This window comes from Dama dama, chromosome 6 (assembly GCF_033118175.1).
Source record: "Dama dama isolate Ldn47 chromosome 6, ASM3311817v1, whole genome shotgun sequence".
Taxonomy (NCBI): Eukaryota; Metazoa; Chordata; class Mammalia; order Artiodactyla; family Cervidae; genus Dama; species Dama dama.
Window position 1 is genome coordinate 32767544 of NC_083686.1, and position 22828 is coordinate 32790371.

Below are 22828 nucleotides of genomic sequence, written 5' to 3' on the forward strand. Positions count from 1 at the left end.
TACAGTACATGCCTCAGGGTTTTTTCCTCCAGAGTGGGCCTATACTCTACCCACCAGGATATAACAGACCATAGACTATAATCCTATAGTATTATAGGATTAATACTATATTATTACTACTATATTATAGTAGGCTATAATCCTACCTGGTGGCTATTATAAATCATATATAGGTCTTTTGTTATTTTGTTTTCCTCTTTTTTAATACAACAGTGAAGTGAAGAACATACCAAGGGTTTCATCAGTTGAATATATAAATGGTCGTAAATTTCCTCGTGTCTCCTTCACAAAATAATCAATGACACTGAAAAGATTTGGGAGTGTTACCTGTATAAAGAAAGGAACAGAAGTCTCAATGTTGCCTGTGTTAATGATAGAGTAAGAGAAAGCTCAAATGAAATTTAGTGGAGATTACTATGTATTTCCTATCCTCCAGGAAATCATGTCAGTTCCTCACTTCAGTGGCTTACTGAATGTTCAAGATTTTACCTACTCATGAATTTTATTTCTCCTATACAAACATCTCTTCTTCCTTATTAGGAAGTTACCCCTTTCCTGTTGTATACAATTTGGTGGCCAATAATTGGATACTCTGATCCTTCCCAGTTGTTGCATGAGAGTGTGACTCAAGTTAGGCCCAAAAAGCTCCTCTCCTGAAATTTGAACTTGAGTAGAAGAACAAGAAAGCAGATTCCTAATCAGATGATGGTTAGAACAAGTACCTGCTTCCTAGTCCCTGAAGGTTTCCTAGCCTTCTGGTCATGCTATGAGTTTTCTATATTCTTAAATTTTTTTTTTTTTTTTTTTGCTTAAGTTAGCCTTAAGAAAATTGGTTTCTTCTCCTTGAAACTAAAGACCCCTTTGAAGTCAGAAAACTTAGTATTTTAATATCTCATTGTAACAGGGTGATTCCCACCACTGCATCCTAACATCAGAGACACTCTGTTTCCCCAGCATCCTAGACTGCAGGCCACATTACTTCATTCTTCTGGGCTGAAACCAGCGTAAATATCAGTTTTCCCACCTGTACAATAGGTGCTGACTTGAAGTAGTGATCAAACTTAAATTAGGTGGTGTGTGTAGAGTATTTGGCTCTGTGCCTAACATAGTATTGAATGGTGATAATACTATATGTCAGTTGGGGTAGAAGAGGGGTTGAAGACAAGAACAATCCATTCTTCACTACTTGTTACTTTTAAAAGGGGAATTTCTGAACTTTCTGCATGGTAGGTATTAAAGGACCAGACACTGAAAGATTTTTTTTTTCCCATTAGAAATAAGCATATTGGAATACTATATACTTCTAATTAGAGAATGTAAAATAGGTGGTAAAAAAATATTTTTCTCTCCTTGAGACAACTGTATTGAAAAAGATTTTTAGAGAAAGAAAGAAGTGGCAAGAATTGATGGAAGATGGTCTTCTACACTGCCTCTTCCGCCGCCTCCTGCATTTGGGTTCTCACCCTGGATGTGGGCCACCTTTAGGGCCTCCTAACATGGCTGTGTTTCGCAGCACTATGTTCCTAGGCAGAGAGTCTGCTTTTCCACCTTACTTTGAATTTTGTAAGGTAGGTGTTTGGGAGGGAGCAGAAGAAAATTAATCAACAACAAGGAAATAGCTACTTACAGGCTTTTCCAATTCAATAGTGTAGTTTTCCCCTACACTCGTGATTTTGTAGTGCTTGATTCTTGGCAGGCTGAAAAACCAAAAGAAGTTCATCTCTATTTGAGTACACAACAGGATCAGATCAAACTAAAGTGAGTATAAAGTATCCCCTGTACAGTAGAAAACTGTGTTCCCATGATTCTAGTTTGGCCAAAAAGAGGTGGGGGGTTTTATTCACCATTTCCTGTGGCTCTTTTTAGGGGGTTATACACTTGTGTTCTGTGTGCTAAGTCGATTCAGTTGTGTCCGACTCTGCAACCCCATGGACTGTAGCCCACCAAGCTCCTCTATCCATGGGATTCTCCAGGCAAGAATACTGGAGTGGGTTGCCATGCCCTCTTCCAGGAGATCTTCTCGACCTAGGGATTGAACCCACATCTTTTATGTCTCCTACATTGGCAGCCGAGTTCTTACCACTAGCGCCACCTGGGAAGCCCATTTATACACTTAGGATAAAGGAAACCTGGGTCATTGAGTGGATTAATGAGGAAGAATAACAGATGAAAAAAGGAATCAAGAGCTGAAAATCTTTCAGGCTGAAACTATTTTTTTTTAATGCTAGTAATTTAAAGTAGAAAACATAAAATCCTATGTAGGCATACACATATAAAATACATATTCTCTATATTAAAAGGGATAGTCAATTTTTGTACTCTAGCATTAGGCACAGAATAAATATTTATAAAACTGAATTTTAAAGTATTAGTACCACATATAACAGTGCTGTTTGCTAGAACTAATTTCCACTGAAAGCAGAAGTCAGTATGTTTCTCTTGATTCATATGGCAGTAGTGTCAGAACCAAGACTTCTCTAATGTTAAAAAGTTAATAGCATTTATTATGCCTCCATTTGCTTGAAAGACAGACTAATTCAACACCTGTCCAGTTTACAGAAGCTGCCCAAGCAGAATTATCTCTCAGATTGTCTACAGAGCCTCCCATGTTCTTTTACATCACTCCTCTCTCCATTTCCAGATCACATTCCTCTAGAACTAATCTATAATTCTGTCTAAGAAACTATCCCCTCATCTATTGTAATATCCAGATCTTCTCTTAATTGAGTATCACGTTGGAAAACAGCTAACAGTTGTTTCCGATGGCTTATTCTAAAGCTTTATTCTAAAAACATACGATAAAACCGAGCCCTCCTCCCTCCTAAGGGGGAGAGGTGTAGCCCCTAGAGCTGAACCTTCGAGAGGAGTCAGTCACAGGCCGGTGGAGGGAGCTCTCGACAGAGGAGACCCTACAGCTACCGTCTCTGGGGCGTCTGACTCTGGCTTTCCTTTATTCCCACATGAAAGACCTTTTTAATCATACTTTTGAAAACTCTCACCAATTCCAGCTGGAATTCCTTTATTCCTATGAAATAAGTGATTATTATTTCTTGGAAGGCTGATAGAAAGCTTGAAGGGCATGGCCTTTATAAACAGAAAGATCTAGATTCAAATTCTGGTTCAGTTGTGTGAACTCTTCTGAGCCTCATTTCTTCCATCTATATAGTGGAAATGATAATGCCTTTCTTCACAGTGCTGTTCTGAATTAATGTTTGAAAAATCCTTAGTACAGTGTCTGTCACATGTAAACACTCGGTAAATTATAGCTTTTTTTTTTTTTTTTACTACTTTTTTAAATGCATTGTTTTAACTTAGTTTCTGTCAGTCTCAGCTTCTTTACTGATAAAACATGGAAAATACTGTTTTTAGTGTGCTTGAAGGAAGTTTTTGTCAAACACTCAACAGAACACCCACAAATGTACCCCATAAGTTGGGATAGTGATTGTTGTTGCTAATAATAACCATCATAGCATCATCACCATCATCATTATCATCCCTGGCAAAGTTGTGGGAGGAAAAGCAGCAAAAGTTAAGAGCCTCTTGGAACTTTTAACTAGTAAGACCAAGTTCTAAGGCCAAAAATAAGATACGAAAAAAATTCCACCAAAGTCACTTGAGTTTTTACTCACTTCAGACCTGTGCTTTGCTTTGATATTTTGTTTTTCCAAAGGAATAAAGGGAGAGGAAGGAAAAAAACTAGAGTGTTAAATTTGCTCTACTGAGGTGTCCTGATTTTAACCTCATAAAAGAAGTTAACTGTCTTTAAAAAAAAAATGTGTGGCCTTAAGTGTGGCTATAAAATCTTAGCTTCTGACCCCAATTTTTGCAGAGGAATTTGGGGTAAATGTTTTCTATTGCTTTCTTGCTAATGGCTTCCAAAAGAGTTTATACTTCTAACTTGCCATGTACTCATAACAATTCTGAGAAAACAAAACCAAATTGTGAAGCTTGTTGTAAGAATAGCTTTGTGTCTTATAATTCACACATCACTGGGCTGAGTGAAGGTGGATGATATCTTATGTCAAGAGAGGAGTCACCTGATAAGTTGCCACTGACTGACTTTTGTTTCTTCTTGAGAACTATAATCTTTCCCCCCACAGTTGATTTATTAACAGATGGAGATAATTTTACTTTCAAGTATGGCTTTGTAAACCAACTTGTCCTTTTCAGCTAGCGTTTTACCAGACACAGGGGTCTAAACTTGCATGGCTGAAAGAACATTTCTCCTACAACCTGCAAGAGAGTGAATTGGTTTTGTGGGTAACACAGGTGCTTCCTAATAGTCTAGATTTCTGCCAAAGTCTTTGCATTGGATGCTACAATCTAACAGGCTTAACTTATACTGCTCTCTTTAATTGCTATCCTTTAAAATTAGATGACCTGTTAAGAAAGATATTAAATCCAGGCATCCTAAAAGACCTATTTTGAGACATAGGAGAACACATATAATAATCCTTTACATCATGGATATATCTGGCTGTTAAGGAATACTTGTGCAAAAACAGTTAAAATTTTTCCTAGGCACTTTCATCAAGTATAAACTATTCCCAAAGCCAAAATAACCACATACTGACTCTTGTGTTAAAATACTCTGCTTTGACCGTTCTGCCTTACTCCTTGCTTTCTAGATAGCAACTTTTCTTGAGAGTGGAGAGAAAATCAGTTTTATGAAATGTAGAAGTTCTTATGACCATCAGCTATACAAGCATGACTTTCTGTATGAATTTAAACTAGAAGTATGTTTACTAAAATTAAACTTAGGTAGTTTTGATATGAACTCCTTTGCCAGACTCTTTCTAATGAGGTTAAATGTAACTTAAATATAATATGAATGAAAACTGACATTAAACCCCATATCCTAAGAATAGAAACTCAATGCATTTGGTCACAACCCATATTTACAGCAGAAAACTCTGTTCTTTCTCATAGCTCACTCATATGGAAAATGCAAATTTGAAAGTTGAACTAATTTAGACCACACTAAAAGAGATCTTGCTACTATTGTACAGGAAATATACAGTCTTTGAAGAGCCATTAGATCTCAGGATTTTGTTCCTTTCATGCAGAATGGCAGCACAGGGTTCACATGTAAGTGAATCAAACACTCAATCTAACCAAGAGTATGAAAGAAAAAAATCAATCACTTATGTGATCTAATTTAACTTTCAAGTAGTTAGATTATATTTCTCTTTTTAAAAATCTGTGAGATAAAGTTTTTTGCTAATTAAGAATTATTTTATTCAAATTTTTAAAATTTCATTTAGAAAACCTTAAGATGACTCAGAATAAAATCCAACAAAATATATACAGTACCCTATTAAAAATTTATAAAATATTATTGAAGAGCATTAAAGAAGAGTTAAATATTGACCTACAAGAGGACAAGATCTCCAAGTAACAATATGGACTAATCCAAAAGCATGTCCTCAGGGTAAACATGAAGCTGTAGGTTGGTGGGTATTATACATCATTTCCATAAAACTTAAAAACATAAAACAATGCTGTGTAATAATTGAGGGACAAATACAAGGAGAAGGAGAGAGTAACTCAGAGTGTGTACCTTCCAAGGACTGGTTGGGGGTGGGGAGTGCATTTGGAGAGAGGTGACAGATATGGAGTGTTTGACTTGTCACAGCTAGGATTTGAAATGTTTCAGTCTCAGCTTCAGATTCGATGCTAACAATTCTAAGCTCTATGCCAAGTTCATGAACTGCTGGAGAAGGGCCAGGGCCTCGGGGTACCTGCCTCTGCTTTCTCCCACACCCCCAACCTGAGGGTCTGCTCCTAGCTAAGAGTGGCTCCATCCAGTCACTGCCTTGATCAGATACTACACAGGTAAGAGACAGGCTCAGGAGCCACCACGCCATAGAACTGGGCTCAGCTTTGTGACTTAGGGCATCCCTTAAACCAAGGATTTTGTTCACTGCTGTATCCTCAGTATCTAGAGTATCACTTGGCTTATAGTTGCTCAATAAATATTTGTTGAAATGAGTGAGCGAATGAATAACAGAACTATATCCAGGACCAAAGTAATTTGTTCACTGTTCTTCCCTACTACAAATACTAGTTTTGACTAGCATTGTTTATATAACATTCCCTCCCTATTGTGTTCACATGTTTATCCCCAATGAAACACATAGCAGGTGCAGATCTGAACTTGTATGACTGCTTTCTAAAGTGATAATCATGTTTTTAACAATTCCATACATTGTAAAATTAAACATACTCTATCTCCTGCCGGATGGTGATGGAGTAATTTCTGCTGTCACTGCCGGGCCTCAGGATCATATTTCCCATGGAAGGGTTCTTCTCAAGCATCTCAGTTGCTTCTTTCCGGGACACCAAGTAAAAACATCTACAGAGGTGAGATAAAAAAATTTTTTTTTAACTGATGAAGATCATTACTTGAAAAGAGGCTACTAAAAGAACTCTAAGAGCTACGGTTACTAACTTTTATTACCATTTCCAGCTTTATTATTACAGTTAATGTGATATAATTACTATTAATACAAGCCTGTGCCACTGGGAGTATGCGGATATAATACTTAGGCCCTGCTTCCTTTATTCCTCCAAAGCCTTTATTTTTAAACAATGAAGACCTGAAGAGTTATCTACTGATCAGTATATATTTACCATTACCACTTGAAAGTCTAAGATAACAATATATTTCCAGTTTCAGTTTATAATAGGTTGTTAGATAAATAATAATTGTTGGTGATTTCTTCTCAGGGATACAGAACATAGATATATATAGTATAACACAGGAAGTCTGCTATACTGCTATATCTGCTGAGGACAGCCTGGATGGGAGGGGAGTCTGAGGGAAAATGGATACGTGTATATGTATGGCTGAGTCTCTCTGCTATCCACCTGAAACTATCACAACACTGTTAATCAGCTGTACTCCAATACAAAATTCAGAGTTATAAAAAGAAAAATGTATATATACATACAGTTTGTTGTATGATCTCTTTTAGATAACATACTTAAGGGTTTGTCTGAATTCACTCCTTTGGTATAATATGGCTTTTTAATGGCATTGGTAGTATTTTTATGTGTAAGATTTTGTAGAAAGCACTTCTTTTTTTTTTTTTTTTAGAAAGCAATTCTTATTCTTTTGCACTTATAGTAAATATTGTAGTCACTGAAAAGTCTGGTTTTTCAACAGAAAAAAAATTTAACTCATAAGCAATACACCAAGATATTGAAAAAGTATTTCTGAGAGGTGGGACAAGGAGTGAGTTTAATCTTCTTTTTATTTGTCTCTAATAAACATGTATTATTTGAGCAAAAAAAGAAAAAGAAGCAGTCTGTGTGACTTTTAACCTATTAATCCTGGTTTCAGCTAAGAGAATGGCTAGCAGTTTTCAGTGGTTGTAGTACAGATGGAATACATGTCAGAACCTGATGTCAAAGATGGTACCAGGACAAGTTTCATTGACAAGAAAACCTAGACTCCAGAGTTCACCGTCTTAGTCACACTTTTAACAATATAAGAAGTTAAAAAACTAATGTAGACTGTTGCTGATGTTAGAATGTTCTGTGCCTTTTCATCTCCAATAACACTTTGCCCATTTCACATGGTGTCTTCTTCAAAGTACAAGCTCAAGACTAGTCACTGATTGACCCATTGAGGAAAACTTTTCATTCAGGTATCTTGAGTCTTTGGTCCAATTTCCTGATAGAAACTCAGTCAATCATAGAATTTCATGGTGAGAAAACATCTTTTCCTTCCTTCTACATAGAATTTTTATTTAGGTTTGTTCTTTGGAAAAAAAAATATCTATTTGGTCTAAAGGTGTGGGTGGAAGGGGATTTCCCCTGTGGTAAGAAACTTAGTTCAAGTCTCCGTTTTGCATTTTGTTGATACAACATAGAAGAGGAAATGTGGCTTGAACTCAAGAGCTCAGAGATATACTGTATATCCACAAGACAGTTATTGTTCCTGGTTTAATGAGTCCAATGACTAGCTCTCCTTGATAACTAGAAAGCTTTTAACAACCTAATAAGTAAACTCGAGTTCATGGTGCACTTACGCTGGCATAGGGTTCAGTACATCCTCATAATCTTCAAATGGTTGCTTCCCTTTTTCTGGAGATGAGCTCGGTGTCCGCTCTGTCTCAATCCTCCTCTTCTTTTCTTTCTCTAGGACTTCATGCAGTCTAATTACTTGCCCAGGAAGGAGTGACACGTGTCGGGGAACTGACAGCTGAAACCAATTAAAGCAGTAGGCAAACAAGAAAGGCAGCCAAGTAACTAACTGGTTTTAGCAAAGATGTGCCTGTTCTGGTCCTAAGAAACTTCAGTTACCTAACAGAGATGGAAGGAGAGGATCATGCATAAAGGATCTTAGTGTCTTAGAACTGCCTCTGAACCAACTAGTTCCTTCTTCCAAGAAACATTCCTTTTGGTCTGGTCCAAAACAAAGTGTACCTGGCACTACATGCTGATTCAAGTAACAACAAAACTCTCATTTTTAAATTCTGAGCTCACTGGATCTCACTGCCAGGGAAGTCCCAGAGCACCTGCAAGGTGCCCAGCTGTCCCAAAGGTAACCTGGAATAAGTTCCCCCAGCCATGTGGCTAAAGGAATTGAGAGAAATATTTGTTAAATGAGAATCAGCAATCAGAGATCTATATTTTTGACGTATTTGTGTTTAGATTTTGAATTTTCACTCACGTTAGAGTTATGGTACTGCTCTACCTACGAAGGTTTTTTAATAACTTGTTTTTAATAGCTTTTCTAGAAATGTGTTTGGATTGAGTCATCTATATTCACCTTAGCTGTATTCATACCCTGTATTCATAATGATTTAGACTTCATTATGTCCAGCTATGTACTCTTGGAAGTTATAATCTAAATGGTAGAATTTTTTGTTTTGTTTTGTTTTTTTAAGAATATTTTTCTTTACGTGAAACTACATAGCCTAAATAATCAGCTGTGTCTGATTATCATTTTGAGCTCCAGAGTAGGGTACACACTTTCCAGGGGGTGTATAAGAAAGTTCTTTGGAATGTGGGAAGAAAACACTAGAACTTCATTTTCTATTTACACATTATCTAATGAATCTTAAGAGTATTCTTCTGGATAACTAATAATCAGTAAGGCATTCCCTTATATATCAATCCAGAAAAAAAAAATAAAATGAGGAAAAACTGATGAAAGGGCTGTCCCTTATTAATTGCCTGTTATGTCCCAAGCATCATGCTATTGCAAATCCTCACAGCAATGCTACAAGATAGACATTGCTATTCCTATTTTACAAATTAAAGGGAAAAAAAGAAAAAGGCTCAGAAAGATTAAATAACTAGTCCAGGGTCACATAGCTAGAAAATTGAGGAGCCAGGATTCAAACTCCAGTTTAATTAATTCAAAAGCAATATCTCTGCACTTTCAACTATAGACTATGTTCCTGAAACTTTTACTAAAGTTGCCCTGACGACAGTATGATATGAATGTATACACAGAGTGATCTGGGAACATTGTGCACAACTGGTGGCTCAGTGGTAAAGAATCCACTTGCAATGCAGGAGGAGACGTAGGTTTGATCCCTGGGTTGGGAAGATCTGGAGGAGGAAATGGCAACCCACTCCAGTATTCTTGCTTGGAAAATCGCATGGACAGAAGAGCCTGGCGGGCTACAGTCCATGGGGTCACAAGAGTCAGACATAACTTAGCAACTAAACCACTACCATAGAGCACAACATTTCAGGCAAATTGTCACCTTTTGAAAGTTCACATGAATTTTATTTTAATTCTGCACAATTTTAATTAAAAAACAATGCTTTTTATCCTTACCCCACGGGAAAAACTAAAAACAAACATTTTGTGCCAAAAAGTCAAATATGGTGTTCTAGGAAAAATGTAACCCAAGTTTTTTCCCAGTAGTTTTAGTGTATTACTTGATGCCTAACCACATACCTTTGGGATATTGTACTCCAGTGTAAGAAGTGCCAGACCACACACACAACTGACTTTCCACAACAGAGGGAGGGAATGCAGTTCCCCAAAGAGTTTCTCCCTCCCCTCAAGTCAATACTCCTTTTATATCTCTAACAATCCCACTCTTCTAGCTTCCTGTGACTTTGCTATGTGGTAGTTGAACCTCCAACTTCTATTTGTTTTTGGCTGAAAGAACCAGCATCCATCATCTTTGTAAAGTGCAGTGCTTATTTCATGTGAATGTAAAGCCTTTACTTAGAAACTAACTTTGGATAAAGTCTGTGTTTATCTTTCCCTGACAAACATGGGAAATTTTCACGTCCCCTAAGAGTATTAGAAAACATGGTGCCCTTTAGGGAGTTGGTTTTCAAAGTACCTCATGTTTCTTAGTGGATTTATTTAAAATAATGGTATTTATCTTGCTGCAACAGCTGACTATAACTGTTCGTAGGTAGATCTTACTGTTTGTCTCAGATAAGATGCCACAGAGTTGAACAGATAAGCTTCCCTTTGTCTTAAGACTAAAAAATTGTTGAAAGGTCACTTTTCATTTTGTTAGTCTGTCCCTGTCATATTGCCTATGTTATTCATAAAATCTGGGGCTTCCCAGTGGTAAAGAATCTGCCTGACAATGCAGGAGACAACAGAGACACGGGTTCCATCTCTAGATTGGGAAGATCCCCAGGAGTAGGAAATGGCACCCCACTCTAGTATTCTTGCCTGGAAAATTCCACGGACAAAGGAGCCTGGCGGGCTACAGTCCACGGGGCTGCAAAAAGTCAGATGTGGCTGAGTGACTGAGCACAGCACATGCATAAAATCCATCTCTGCATTTTATAAGTATGTATTAAATGAATAAAAAGGAGCTGGAAGTATTTTAGAAGATGCCATGTAGCTCTGAATCTGAGAATACACAAAGGATTGTCCAGAGGATAAGACCGAAAAGTAGATCTCCCTGACCACCTGTTATTCACCAGCTAGAATCATGGCCCTGTTGATTTTCTTCATAATGGTTATCACAATTTTAAATTTTCTTGTTTGTTTTCTTGCTTATTTTCTCCTTTTCATTCACCCATTAAAAATAAAAATTTCATGAGTAAGTGTAAAGGTTTATATCTGTACTTTTCAATTACTACAAAATCAATCCCTTCAGCCATCATGGCTCATAGTAAGTGTTCAGTCAGTAAATATTTGTCGAATGAGTGAATCAATCAAAAGTAATGTCCTTCCTACCTCTGTTACTGTAAGAATGAAGCCTCTCCATTCTTCCCCACTTTCTGTATTCTCTGTCTAAAGATGAAGACAAAAACAGGTAAGGACAAAGAGGAAAAGACATGAATAACTATGAACATTAATACTTTTATTAACTTAGAATAACTTTAGAATTTCATAAGACTGTTTTATAAGACCTCAAATATGTAAGCCCTCAAAACCCAGCAAGATTGACAAAATGCATAGTCTTCTATTGAAGCACAAAGTTTTAAAAAGTCAAGTATTTTTTAAACCACTTAAAATCAGTTAAGCAATAATTCAATTTCCTTTTTGCTTAGAACCATTATTGTGTATTTGTTATGAAATATTTCCATACCATTTTCTTTTGTCAGAAGACAGAAGTAATAGCTTTAATCTGTTTGCTTATTAAACAAGTAAAATTGCACATATTTATTTAATTTTAAAAAATGTCAGTGTTAGCACACTTATTTCTGCAGTTGTCAGTTCACAGTTACTCCCCCTACTGATATTTAACACTGACTGGCTTTAAGTTTGAGGCAACCAAGTAGTAAGTTACCTTAAAAGCTTCCAATTCTTAGCTCTAAATATTACTGATACAGCCAACATTTATTAAGTGCTTATTATTAAGTGGCAGCTACTGTTCTAAGCATTTCACCTATATTAACTGATTTAATCATGGCAATTGTGCAAAAAAATGACTTTTTAAAAAAATTTCATTTTACAGATTTATTCATTTAATAGATACTCATTGAGTGTTTTTAAGTGCTAGGCACTTTTATATACTAGTTTACACCTAAGAATAAAGCAAAACTCCTTATTCTCTTAGAGTTTAGGGTCTAGTAAGGAATAAATAATAAACATAATCGTGAGTAAATGTTTTAACTTCAAGTGGAAATAAATAAGAAAATAAAAAGTAGAGCAAGATTAAGAGAGATTGGGAACATCATTAGTGGTGAGGGAAGAGGGAAAACAGCAGCAATTTTAATAAAGTGGTCCAGGTAGGCCTCAGTAAGAGGGTTACATCTGAGTCAAGACTTACTTCTAGATGAAGAAACCAAGGCAATAAAGAGGTTAAGTAAGTTGCCTATAATTGTACACTAACAAATAAAACAACCAGAGTTCAAATCTGGGCATCTGACTCCAAGGTTATACTCTAAATGCCACATCAGAATTATCCAGGGAGCTTGCTTAAAACACATATTCAGAGGCCCAGGCTTGGGAATGGGACCTCACATTTCCTGAGTACAAGTGATTTCTGGTACACTGAAGCTAAAGGACCAACGCTGTCAAGATTAAATCCAACTACATCTTATTCAATTACAAGTTAATTCTCTATGTTGCAGTTGTTGGCTGACTTTCACTGGCTCACTTTCAATGTCAATTCAAGAATAAAACCTTTTCCTACATAGGTACTGATATACAGTGGTAAATTTAACAAACAGATCTCTGCCTGTGTAGAGTTTAGAGTTTTACAAGATTAAGTCCATATTTCACAAATTGAGTATATGTAACAATTCTCATTCAATTTTCTAATGGTTCTTTGTAGCTTGTGTTTTCTGATCCAGTATCCAAGCCACTATCACACTTTGCATTTAGTTGTCTTGACTTCATAGTCTCCATAAACATGAACAGGTGTCCAGTATTTCTTTGGCTTTTCTTACACTTGTATTCTTGATTAACATAGGCCATTTTCCTAGCAGAATGTTTCTCAATTTGTGAAATAGGAGTTTGTCTACTTCAGTAGTTCCAAACATACATTATGTTGGACATGTCTCAGAATCATCTGGGAACTCAGTGAATGCGAGTTCCTAGATGCCAATTCAAGAAAAACTTTCTAAAAACACCAGGTGGGATGGATTTCTGACTTTGCCAGAGGACAGAAATATATGGTTTCAATGTGCTTGTATACTAAACATGGAATGTGCCCTTTCAAATTCTTATTTAGAAAACTATGGTTCTTGGCAAAAGACAAGAAATGTTAACAAAATACAGGACTTGGTGCGCCTCACATAATTCCTCTTTAATTCCTTTTAAGATTTTGAAGAGGTGAATGCTATTTATAAATATGACTTGTTTTAGATTAGTTTCTTCTCACTCACCTTCAATTGTACGTCCTCTTTTGGCAAAACAAGGGTGAATTTTACACAGTTCTTTTCAGTTGAATTCTGATCAGTAAGGCATGTAAGGTCTATTATATCTAACTTGTCAACATACTGCAAAGATAAAGGGAAATCTCATTAAATTACTTCATGAGTAATATATATTGATATTAATTCTAGCAGGAAGGAAAATAAATAATAACTTCATTTCAACTTATTTGTACTTGGCATGGTATCCTGGCTTTCAGCTGTGTGTGGCACCCCTTCCCAACCCGGAAGGCGTTGGAAAATTTATTATGTGGTGGTGGACTCAACTGGCTCATACTTTGCGAAAGCCAGTTGAGAAATTTTCAGGAATTTTGCAAGCCAATTGTCAAGCATAGCCATTATTAAAAATTAAATTATATAAACAAAATTAAATCATATTAGCAACAAAGGTAATTAAAATTCAAAACTCCTGTTTTCCTAGTTATATTACTATCTTGTTGGCCAAAACGTTTGTTCAGGTTTTTCATGGTTACAGAAAAATGTGAAAGAACTTTTTGGCCAACCCTAGTATATAGCATTCTCTGTGCTCTTGTATTTATTTATATCTTCATTTCTGTGTAGTGAAAATGCTATAAATGTACTGTGATGGTGTGCTGCTAAACCTTTCTTTCCAACCCCATGTACAGTGAAATAACATCGATAGGGTGAAATAGTCATGGTCGGAGGTTTTACACCATGAAAATTGGCAAACCGTACTGGTGGCTCAGCAGTAAAAAATCTGCCGGCAGTGCCGGAGCCTCAGGTTCAATCCTGGGTCTGGAAGATCCCCTGGAGAAGGAAGTGGCAACCCACTATAGTATTCTTGCCTAGAAAATCCCATGGACAGAGGAGACTGGTGGGCTACAGTCCACGGGGTTTCAAAAGAGTCAAGACACAACTGAGCGACTAAACAACAACAACAACAAATTAAAGTTTGATTTAGCTTTTGTTTTGTTAACTGTCCAAGGGGCCCACAAACTTTTTCTACAAAGGCTAGATAGGACATGTTTTAGGCTTTGTGGTTCATATACAGTTTTTGTTGCAAATGCTTATTCGTTTTTTTAAACAACACTTTTAAAATGTGAAAAATAAAAAGAAAATTTTAAAAAATATGAAAAATATTCTTAGCTCATAGACTATGCAAAAACAGGTCATAGGCTAAATTTGGCTCAAAGACCACAGTTTGCTGATCTAAACCAGAAAGTGAAGGGGGAAATGTCAGTATTGCAGATGAAATTTTAAAGTTTGCTGTCTCTCAAGCTTTTTCATTGTAAACAGAACAAAAAGTGACAAAATATTCTTCCATAATTCAAAAATCATTATCTCACTCAACAAAGATGTTGCTCATGTCATTGACAAATGGGTGACATTCTTATATACATAAGTATTGCTTTGCTTGCCTCTTACTCATTAATGTAAACAAAAACATTGGCTAACATTCATGTCAAATATAATATTTAATGACAATAAAAATATTAGGGAAACAGCAGATTAGAAAACAACTCCATCTGTCAAATCATAATTGAATAATAAATTGGCTACAGATACAGGTTCAGAAAAATCAATGAAAGTATTCTGTGAGAATTTTGCCTATATGGAAGTTAGTAAAGAGTATGTATTTTACTGTGTACTACACATTCTCTGTATCAGTAATATCTATAATAAATATATATGTTTATATATAATTTTTCCTGGAAAGCCATTGTTCAGCATTTACCAAATGCTACTGGTTCAGTTCAGTTCAATCACTCAGTTGTGTTACACTCTTTGCAACCCATGGACTACAGCATGCCAGGCTTCCCTGTTCTTCACTGTCTTTCAGAGTTTTCTCAAACTTGTGTCCACTGAGTCAGTAATGCCACTGAACCATCTCATCCTTTGTCATGCCCTTCTCTCCCTGCCCTCAGTCTTTCCCAGCATCAGGATCTTTTCCAATGAGTTGCTCTTTGCATCAGGTGGCCAAAGTGTTGGGAGCTTCAGTTTCAGCATCAGTCTTCAAATGAATATTCAGGATTGACATACTGCTGGTTATAAGGATCCTATTAAGACATTTCTATCTTATTCTAGTATAATAAAAACATTCTTTCTAAGCAGTTGGTCTATGTGGACTGGTCTGTATGCAGTTGACCAGACGTGCTCTGCAATATCTGAAAGATTAGGACCATCTCTAATCTTATTAGGTATTATTATATTAGGTATAATTTTTTGCTAAATCCCCCTCATCCTTGACTTCTTTTTATCTCCTTTTACTTTCCTCTCTGTTGTGCCCAATATAACTTATTTTATTATATTTTTGTGTCTACTTATTCTAGTTTTCTGACTAAGGTAAGGCATAAAATTAAGGAAATGAATTTTTTTCCAGAGCTATTCCTGTATTGATATAGTTGAGGGTAAGTCTGGGTTGGTCTATTTATCTTCAATGAACAAAGAACAATTAAAAATAGAAGCGGAGGTATAAGGGAAGGGGGACAAAATTTTTAAATTACACAGAATCTTTTTCTGATAAATTATCTAAAGCTAAAGGAGGAAGCAACAGAGGAAGAAATGGTGGAGTTAGATAAAGTATCATAAGCTCAACTACTGATTAGAAGAAAGGAGTCTATCTAATTGTAATATTGAAAGAGCCTAGTGGTCATCTGTCTAATCTAGCTGCCCTCTGATGCTTGAGTCTCCCCTAGGGTATTCGTCCATGCAGTCATCCAAACCGTGTATTGGAACATCTTGAACAACATGAAACTTACATCCTCCACAGCTCTGCCTGTGGCAAGGTTTTTCTTGTATTAAGCCACAGTTTTTCCCTAGACAGTTTCCATCCATGGGAACTAGTCTCTCTCCCCTGGAATAACACTAAACAGATTCAGTGACTCTTTCACATGATCCCTGACCGTCTTTCAAATATTTAAAGGCAGCTTTAAATTCTTCCCTTCTTCTTGTTGTTCAATCATTCAGTTGTGTCTGACTCTCTGACCCCATGGACAAGCCAGGCTTCCCTGTCCTTCACCATCTCCTGAAGTTTGCTCAAACTCATGTCCATTGAGTCGATGATGCCATCCAACTGTCTCATCCTCTGTCACCCCCTTCTCCTCCTGCCTTTAACCTTTCCCAGCATCAGGGTATTTTCTACTGAGTCAGCTCTTTGCATCAGGTGGCCAAAGTATTTGAGCTTCAGCTTCAGCATCAGTCCTTCCAATGAATATTCAGGACTGATTTCCTTTAGGATTGACTGGTTTATCCCCTTGCTGTCCAAAGGACTTTCCAGAGTCTTCTCCAACATCACAGTTTGAAGGCATCAGTTATTCGGCACTCAGCCTTTTTTATTGTCCAATTTTCACGTCTGTACATGACTACTGGAAAAACCATAGTGTTCATTATATGGACCTTTGTCGGCAAAGTAATGTCTCTGCTTTTTAATATGCTTTCTAGATTTGTCATTGCTTTTATTCCCTTCTTACAGGCTACGTATCTACAGATCTCATTTGTTCTATCTCTGTGCTTTCTCCTAAACTATCACTGAAAAAATTCCCCAAAAGTCTGCATCCTCTTTTAACAAAACTGGTAGATGGGCAATTCCACAGAATTTCATTATTCCACAGTCTCTTCATGGGTCATGGTTAAGAGTGCTGGCTCAAGAACAAGATCTGGGTTATACCCCTTGCATTAGCTTTCTGATCATGTACAAGTTTTTTAGTCTTAAATTTCACAGTTCTCATCTAGAAAGTTGGGATTAAAATAGTACCCACTCTGTAGGGTGGTTGTGAAAATTGAGATAATATATGTAAAATGCTTAAATGCTTACTATATGCCAGCTACTCTCTTACGTCTTTATTATTATTATTTCTAAGTCTTTAGACTCTCTTTAGTCCTTTTACTTACTATTGCATTTAATTTGGGCGGGGGAGGAGGGAGTTTATGAGATGGGCTACTGTTTCCATCCTACTTTTGATTTGAATCTGATTATGTTGGAGATCTTTCATTTGCTCCTCTAGAGTCACTTTTATTCCTTCACCATCTAACACTGTGCGCCAGGAGCAAGAACTCTCTGGACAAGATGAAGGGCTTCCTTCACCTCTGACTTCTGTTGGGCTGGAACACTGGTGAACACTGACAGGAGATCAAAAGAACAAGGAGGGTGAGGTCGGATGTTTATTACTCTGTACAATTGCTTCCTCTGTCAAAGATCACATTCTTTTCAAGGCAGTCTTCCGCTCTCTCGGGACTCTCGTTCTCTTTCCTCTCCTCGTAGGTGTGGTAATGGGCCCTGTTACAGAGCCTCAGGTTCTGTACTAGCCTTTGTGGTTTTCCTACTTCCTGTCCACTGCTTTGAATATAGTATCTTCACTAAACTATCTTTGAATTACCTAATTTGAGAGGTCATCTGTTTCCTACCAGTACCCTATCTGATACACTGAACACAGAGGGGTTAGCTAAATAGCCTAAGATCCCAAAACGGCACCTTGAACAGGGGCAGGGCTGGGACAAAAACCTGGTAGTCTACCTAAAGATCGTGCTCCCAGTCACTAAGTTGTACCTCTCTTGCCACGGAGTAAGTAAATAGTAACTATTAACTCTCTCACATACATGTATTGTACAAGGTTTAGGCCGAGGTCTTTTTTATTTTCACTGACATCAGTGGGAATTTGGAGACAAGACAGAGAAATTAATTTTGCTAAAATTTATCTTATGATATTTGAAAACACCTTTATATAAATCTTATCTCTATCCAGAAATCTGGTGAAAGATGACCATTTTAAGTTTGTTTTCTGTTTGTGTTTTTAAATGACTTCTGGTTAGCTTACCATTAATGGTGCTGAAATGCCTGCAGGTAAGATATATCACACAGACTCTTTCTGTATCTTTCATTCAATCTAGTCATGTGATAACCATGTTCTAGAAGTGTGGGCTACTGCATCCATGGTCTAAAATATTTATATTAAGTTATTGGATTATAAAACCTCATAAGCATAGCATTCCAAGGTAGGCATGCATTTGCTACTAAATGCTACATTTTATTTATGGAAAAAATGAAATGCACCATTTTCAATTTTTTTGTGGGTAAATTGAATATAAACCAATTATTTAGAATTAATACAGATAAATAATCTCAGAATTTCTTTACTGTTATCCTCATGATTGAGCTCTTCAAAGTCCTGTCTCATGGGGTTTGTTTGTGTCTTTCTAGAAAATTTAAATTGTGACATACTCTATGTTACCAGGCTTTGGGGTCATCTAGTTCCCTTCAGATTATAAATACATGCTACAGCAAGACTAAAAGTAGGGGAAATTAAAGCCATCACTTGGTAGTAGGCAATTTGTATCCAGATGTTTAGCTAAAATTTTCACTTCTCAACTAAGCTTTTGTTATCAGGCTCAGAAAGAAAAGAATGCAAAGTTAAAAACATGAGTTAATACCTTCTTCTGAGTTGCCCAGGAAATTTTACCATGGATCACAGATATAAATGTTCTTATTTCAATCGGTTATACTAGCACATCTTTACTTTCAGAAGGCAGAAAATGAATAACAGGCTATGTGACAAGTATTTATTGGAAAAAAAATTAAGCTGAACATGTCTACTTACTGTTGTACTTTTTTTATCAGTGTAAAAGAAAAGTGTAGTTCCTCTCAACTCTGTCCAGTAATGCTTATACTCCTGCAGGAAAGAAATTGTAAGCATTATTTCATTATGTATACTCAACTATTTTCCTGTTGATACTTCCCTTTGTAACTTTCTTAATTCCTGTGTGATATATGGTTCTTCTTTATCCTGAGATAAATAACCTACTTTTATGGCTTAATTTTACTTTTATTTCCTCCATTAAATCCTTCACAAATTTTAGTATGTGGCATGAAGTAGGGATGTAATTTGATTTGTATTTAAACACATTATTTTCTAAAACTTTCCTCATTGATTCAAGACTCAACTTCCTGTGCAGTTTCAATGAAAGCTTTTACTTATAATCAAGGGATCAGGTTAGAACAAAGCATTTAATGTCTACCTTCCAAGACAGTTGAAAGGATTGAACGAATTAAAACACATAGATCACTTAGCATAGTACATGGCTCATAGTTTAGGTTTGATAAATAGAATATATTTATATAGATCAAGGAAATATGAGCAATTGATAATGATAAAAATACACAAAGCTGAAATTTTAATTCAGATTTCATTCATGTGCTGAACATTTCATAATTAACATTTGCTTTATTATGAGTTCTATAGGAAAGCAAATTTTTTTAAGTTTAAAATATTTAAGTAATCTAGTAAGGCTCTTGACCAAGTGAAAGGCTATTTAGATAGAACTTAACATTCTATGAAGAGTGGCAGTATTACAAAAGATTGGCAAGGGTGGTAGTTGTGGAGGCGGGGGGAATGGTTAAAGAATTAAAAAAAATAAAAATCCTTCCACATCTAAACACTTACCTTTATACCCAGCTCTTTGCAAAACTATGTTTTGAAAAATTCCAGTTAGTTTTATGAACATGTTGATCTTTCCTTCCTTTAGGGTTTACTAAGCTGGGTTTTCAGATGTTAGATTATCCTGACTTATATGGAGGATCAATGTAAGAAAATCAAATGAGGAACTTTTTTCTTTTGCTTATAAATGTGAAGACACTCTTACGTGTTATGGTATTTTGTATCGTTAATAATGACTTAGTATTTGCCTTTTTCTGATCAGCAAAATGTTGGTCACCTCTTCAGAATTTATATACTTATTTTCTCAAATAATGGGCACACTATAACCCATCTTGCTTTAATTTTCCTTGGCTCTCAAAAAGCTCAAGATTAAATTGATTCTGAATTACAGCAACCGCCTTTCTCACGGTCTTAATAGAACCTATTTTCTCACTTTGTCTTCATGGCTGATAAGGTACTATATTACTTTTTCCTCTATAACAAGCCACCCTAAAACTTAGTGGACTAAAACAGCGAGCATTTTCTATTTCTCCTCATCCTGTGGCTGACTGATGATACTCTGGATCCGGGTATACTTGGCTATGACTTAATGATCTAGGGTGTCCTCATTCACTTGCTTGGGGTCTTGGCTGGGACTGTAAAATGACTGTGTGTTAGTATAAGAAATATATTTAGTCTTTGTTCCCAAGTTCCTGGTATAGAGATCCTAAATCACTTGGAATTTCCTAAAGAAGTGTTTTTGTTACTCCTGGTGAACCCCTTTACATCGTATCAGAATTTTTACTAATGAGGTAATTTAGGGTGGGACCCCTAGATAGCTTCAGGATGGGTCTAGTCACCAAAAGAACAAATAATTAGAGGGTTGGAGCTTTCAGCCCCACCTACCAACCTCCAAGAAGGAAGAGGTTAAGCTTTATAAAAACTCTTGAACAACGAGATTTAATAAGCTTCCACGTGCCAGAGGGGTGGTATACCTCATCTCCACAGAGACAGTAACACGTGTGCTTAGGATCCTTCCAGACCTCGACCTCTTCATCTAGATGTTCATTTGTTTCCCTTTTCAGTAAATGTAAGCAGTGTTTTCCTGAATTCTGTGAGCCATTCTAGTAAATTGTCAAATCTTGGGAAAGCGTCCTGGGAACCCTGATTTATAGCCAGTCAGTGAGAAGGACAGGAGATCTGGGACCTGTGGCTAGTGGTTGAAGTAGGAGAGAGTTTCGTGGGACTCAGCTCTTAATTAAGCTGTGGGGTCTTCACTAAATTTGAGTAGGTAATTCGTATCAGAATTGAACTGAATTGTTGAACACCCAGTTGATGTCCAAGAGAATCAGAGAATTGGTTTTTGGTGCTAGAAACCACCCCACTCAAACAACTGGAATCACACTCCATGCAGTCTCATCTTCTAGTCAGCAGCCTAGACTTGTTCACGTGCTGGCAGAAGGAATGCCCAGGGACAAGAGCGGGCAAAACCCAAAGTGCAAGTCCTGCCTGATTCTCTGCTTTTGTCACATTTATCAGAGCATGACCCAATCTAGATTCAGGGGGCAGAAAAATAGACTCAGTCTCTTTACGGAAGGAGCAGAAAAGTCACATTTCCAAGGGGAGCGTATACAGTGAGGATTGAACAAACTGATGGTAGTCCTGCAGCAACCTACATCAGGGGCAGAGACGGAACTTGGAGCACAGTTTCTCTGTCCAAGTCTTGTGCTCTTTCTCCTTCATCCTACCTCTCAACACAGAGTGGGCTATAATATAATGTAATGAACCTGCTGGTGCTTCCTGAACCAATAACTGACAACTAAAGAAAAGAACAATTCCAAAGGGCATAGGATTGACGTTATCAGCCAATAGATGGTTCCCAAAGGAGCAATTATAAAACTGGGCAAAGAGATTCTTCCTTTTTTCTGAAATCCAGATGCCAATATATACCTGACACATCTTGGAGTCAAGCAGTTTAATAAGGCAACAGAATAAACCTTAATTTCAGTCCTCATCAGAAGTCTTTTATTGCCTTATTTTCACATAGGATTAAAAAAAAAGTTAAAGGCATTGAAATAACCCTTTGCCTGGTGTCTCTGCTGCTTTCATTCGCCCTCCAGTCTATCCTGCATGGCACTGCTAGAATTACCTCCTCTGCAGAGAGTAGGACTGAGTATCTAAGAGGTAAGTCTGGGAGACAGGATCCTCAACTCAGTCCCTTGCCGTCATCTCTTAGCTCAGCCTACCACACAGAGAGGATGGTCTGTCTGCTCGGTTCCTGCCATGTGACAGAGGGTCTCCAAGAGGGATAGGCAGAGGTCTGTTCCGTGTTGGGGGAACTAAGAGCTCATATGCAGCAACTAAGAGTTTGTACGCTTCAACTAAAAAAAAATCCCGTATGCCGAAGGAAGATTGAAGATCCCACGTGCTGCAACTAAGACCCAAGACAGTCAAATCAATTAAAAAAAAATCATAAAGACTACTTAAATCTGGGGTAAAGTGTCAACACAGTTTTAGCCTTGAGTCTAAACCACATATTGATAGAATTTATTAATAAGAGTAACATTCTTTCCACATGGTAATTTGCATGGGTGTGTGACAGTGGTGGCATCTAAAAATCTCTGAAATAGATCTCTTTCAATGGGATTCTGTACAAGAAGATATTTTGTAAACTCGAATAATGAAATTCATTGTCATTCCTATATGAAATCATGCTTTCATATGGTCTTAAGTAAAGAGATAGAAAACTGCATTGAGAAATTTGGTTTGAAAAGTTGCTAACCTATTACTGTCTCTATGATCAGCCCAGTGTTCTGTAAACACTGTGAAACTATATTGTCTCTCTGTTGAAAAAGTACTTGAATTTTCTCAGAATTGACTTGAGATTAAATAATAAAACAATTCAGTTTTATCGTGGAGTTTAAAAAAAACAATATCTCTCTTTTTAAGCCTTTTACGTTCTGCTCTAATAGGAAGTCTCTCAATGCAAGGAGCAAGTCAAGGATACATGACATTTTGGAACCAGGATGGAGGTGAGGAAGTGGGGAGGAGTTTGGAATATAGGCATATTGGTTAGAGAATTGAATCACAGGTTGTGTAGTTTTACTGAAGTATGGCATCTAAGATCAAGTCCA

General features: G+C 36.8%; 1 protein-coding gene across 4 annotated transcripts in view; it reads right to left on the reverse strand.

Moving 5' to 3' along the window:
• The window catches only part of STAP1 (signal transducing adaptor family member 1), a 30253-nt gene that overhangs the window by 2658 nt on the left and 4767 nt on the right, over nt 1-22828 (reverse strand). Inside the window, exons 2-8 of one of the 4 annotated variants that reach the window (XM_061145862.1) lie at nt 18879-18950; nt 13276-13389; nt 11177-11233; nt 8037-8209; nt 6227-6355; nt 1628-1697; nt 231-327 (exon numbers count right to left, since the gene is read on the reverse strand). In XM_061145862.1, coding sequence (XP_061001845.1) covers nt 231-327; nt 1628-1697; nt 6227-6355; nt 8037-8209; nt 11177-11233; nt 13276-13389; nt 18879-18950 — 712 coding nt within the window. The remainder of the gene's footprint in view (nt 1-230; nt 328-1627; nt 1698-6226; nt 6356-8036; nt 8210-11176; nt 11234-13275; nt 13390-18878; nt 18951-22828) is intronic. The other 3 variants (XM_061145864.1, XM_061145863.1, XM_061145865.1) reach the window with 3 other exon arrangements.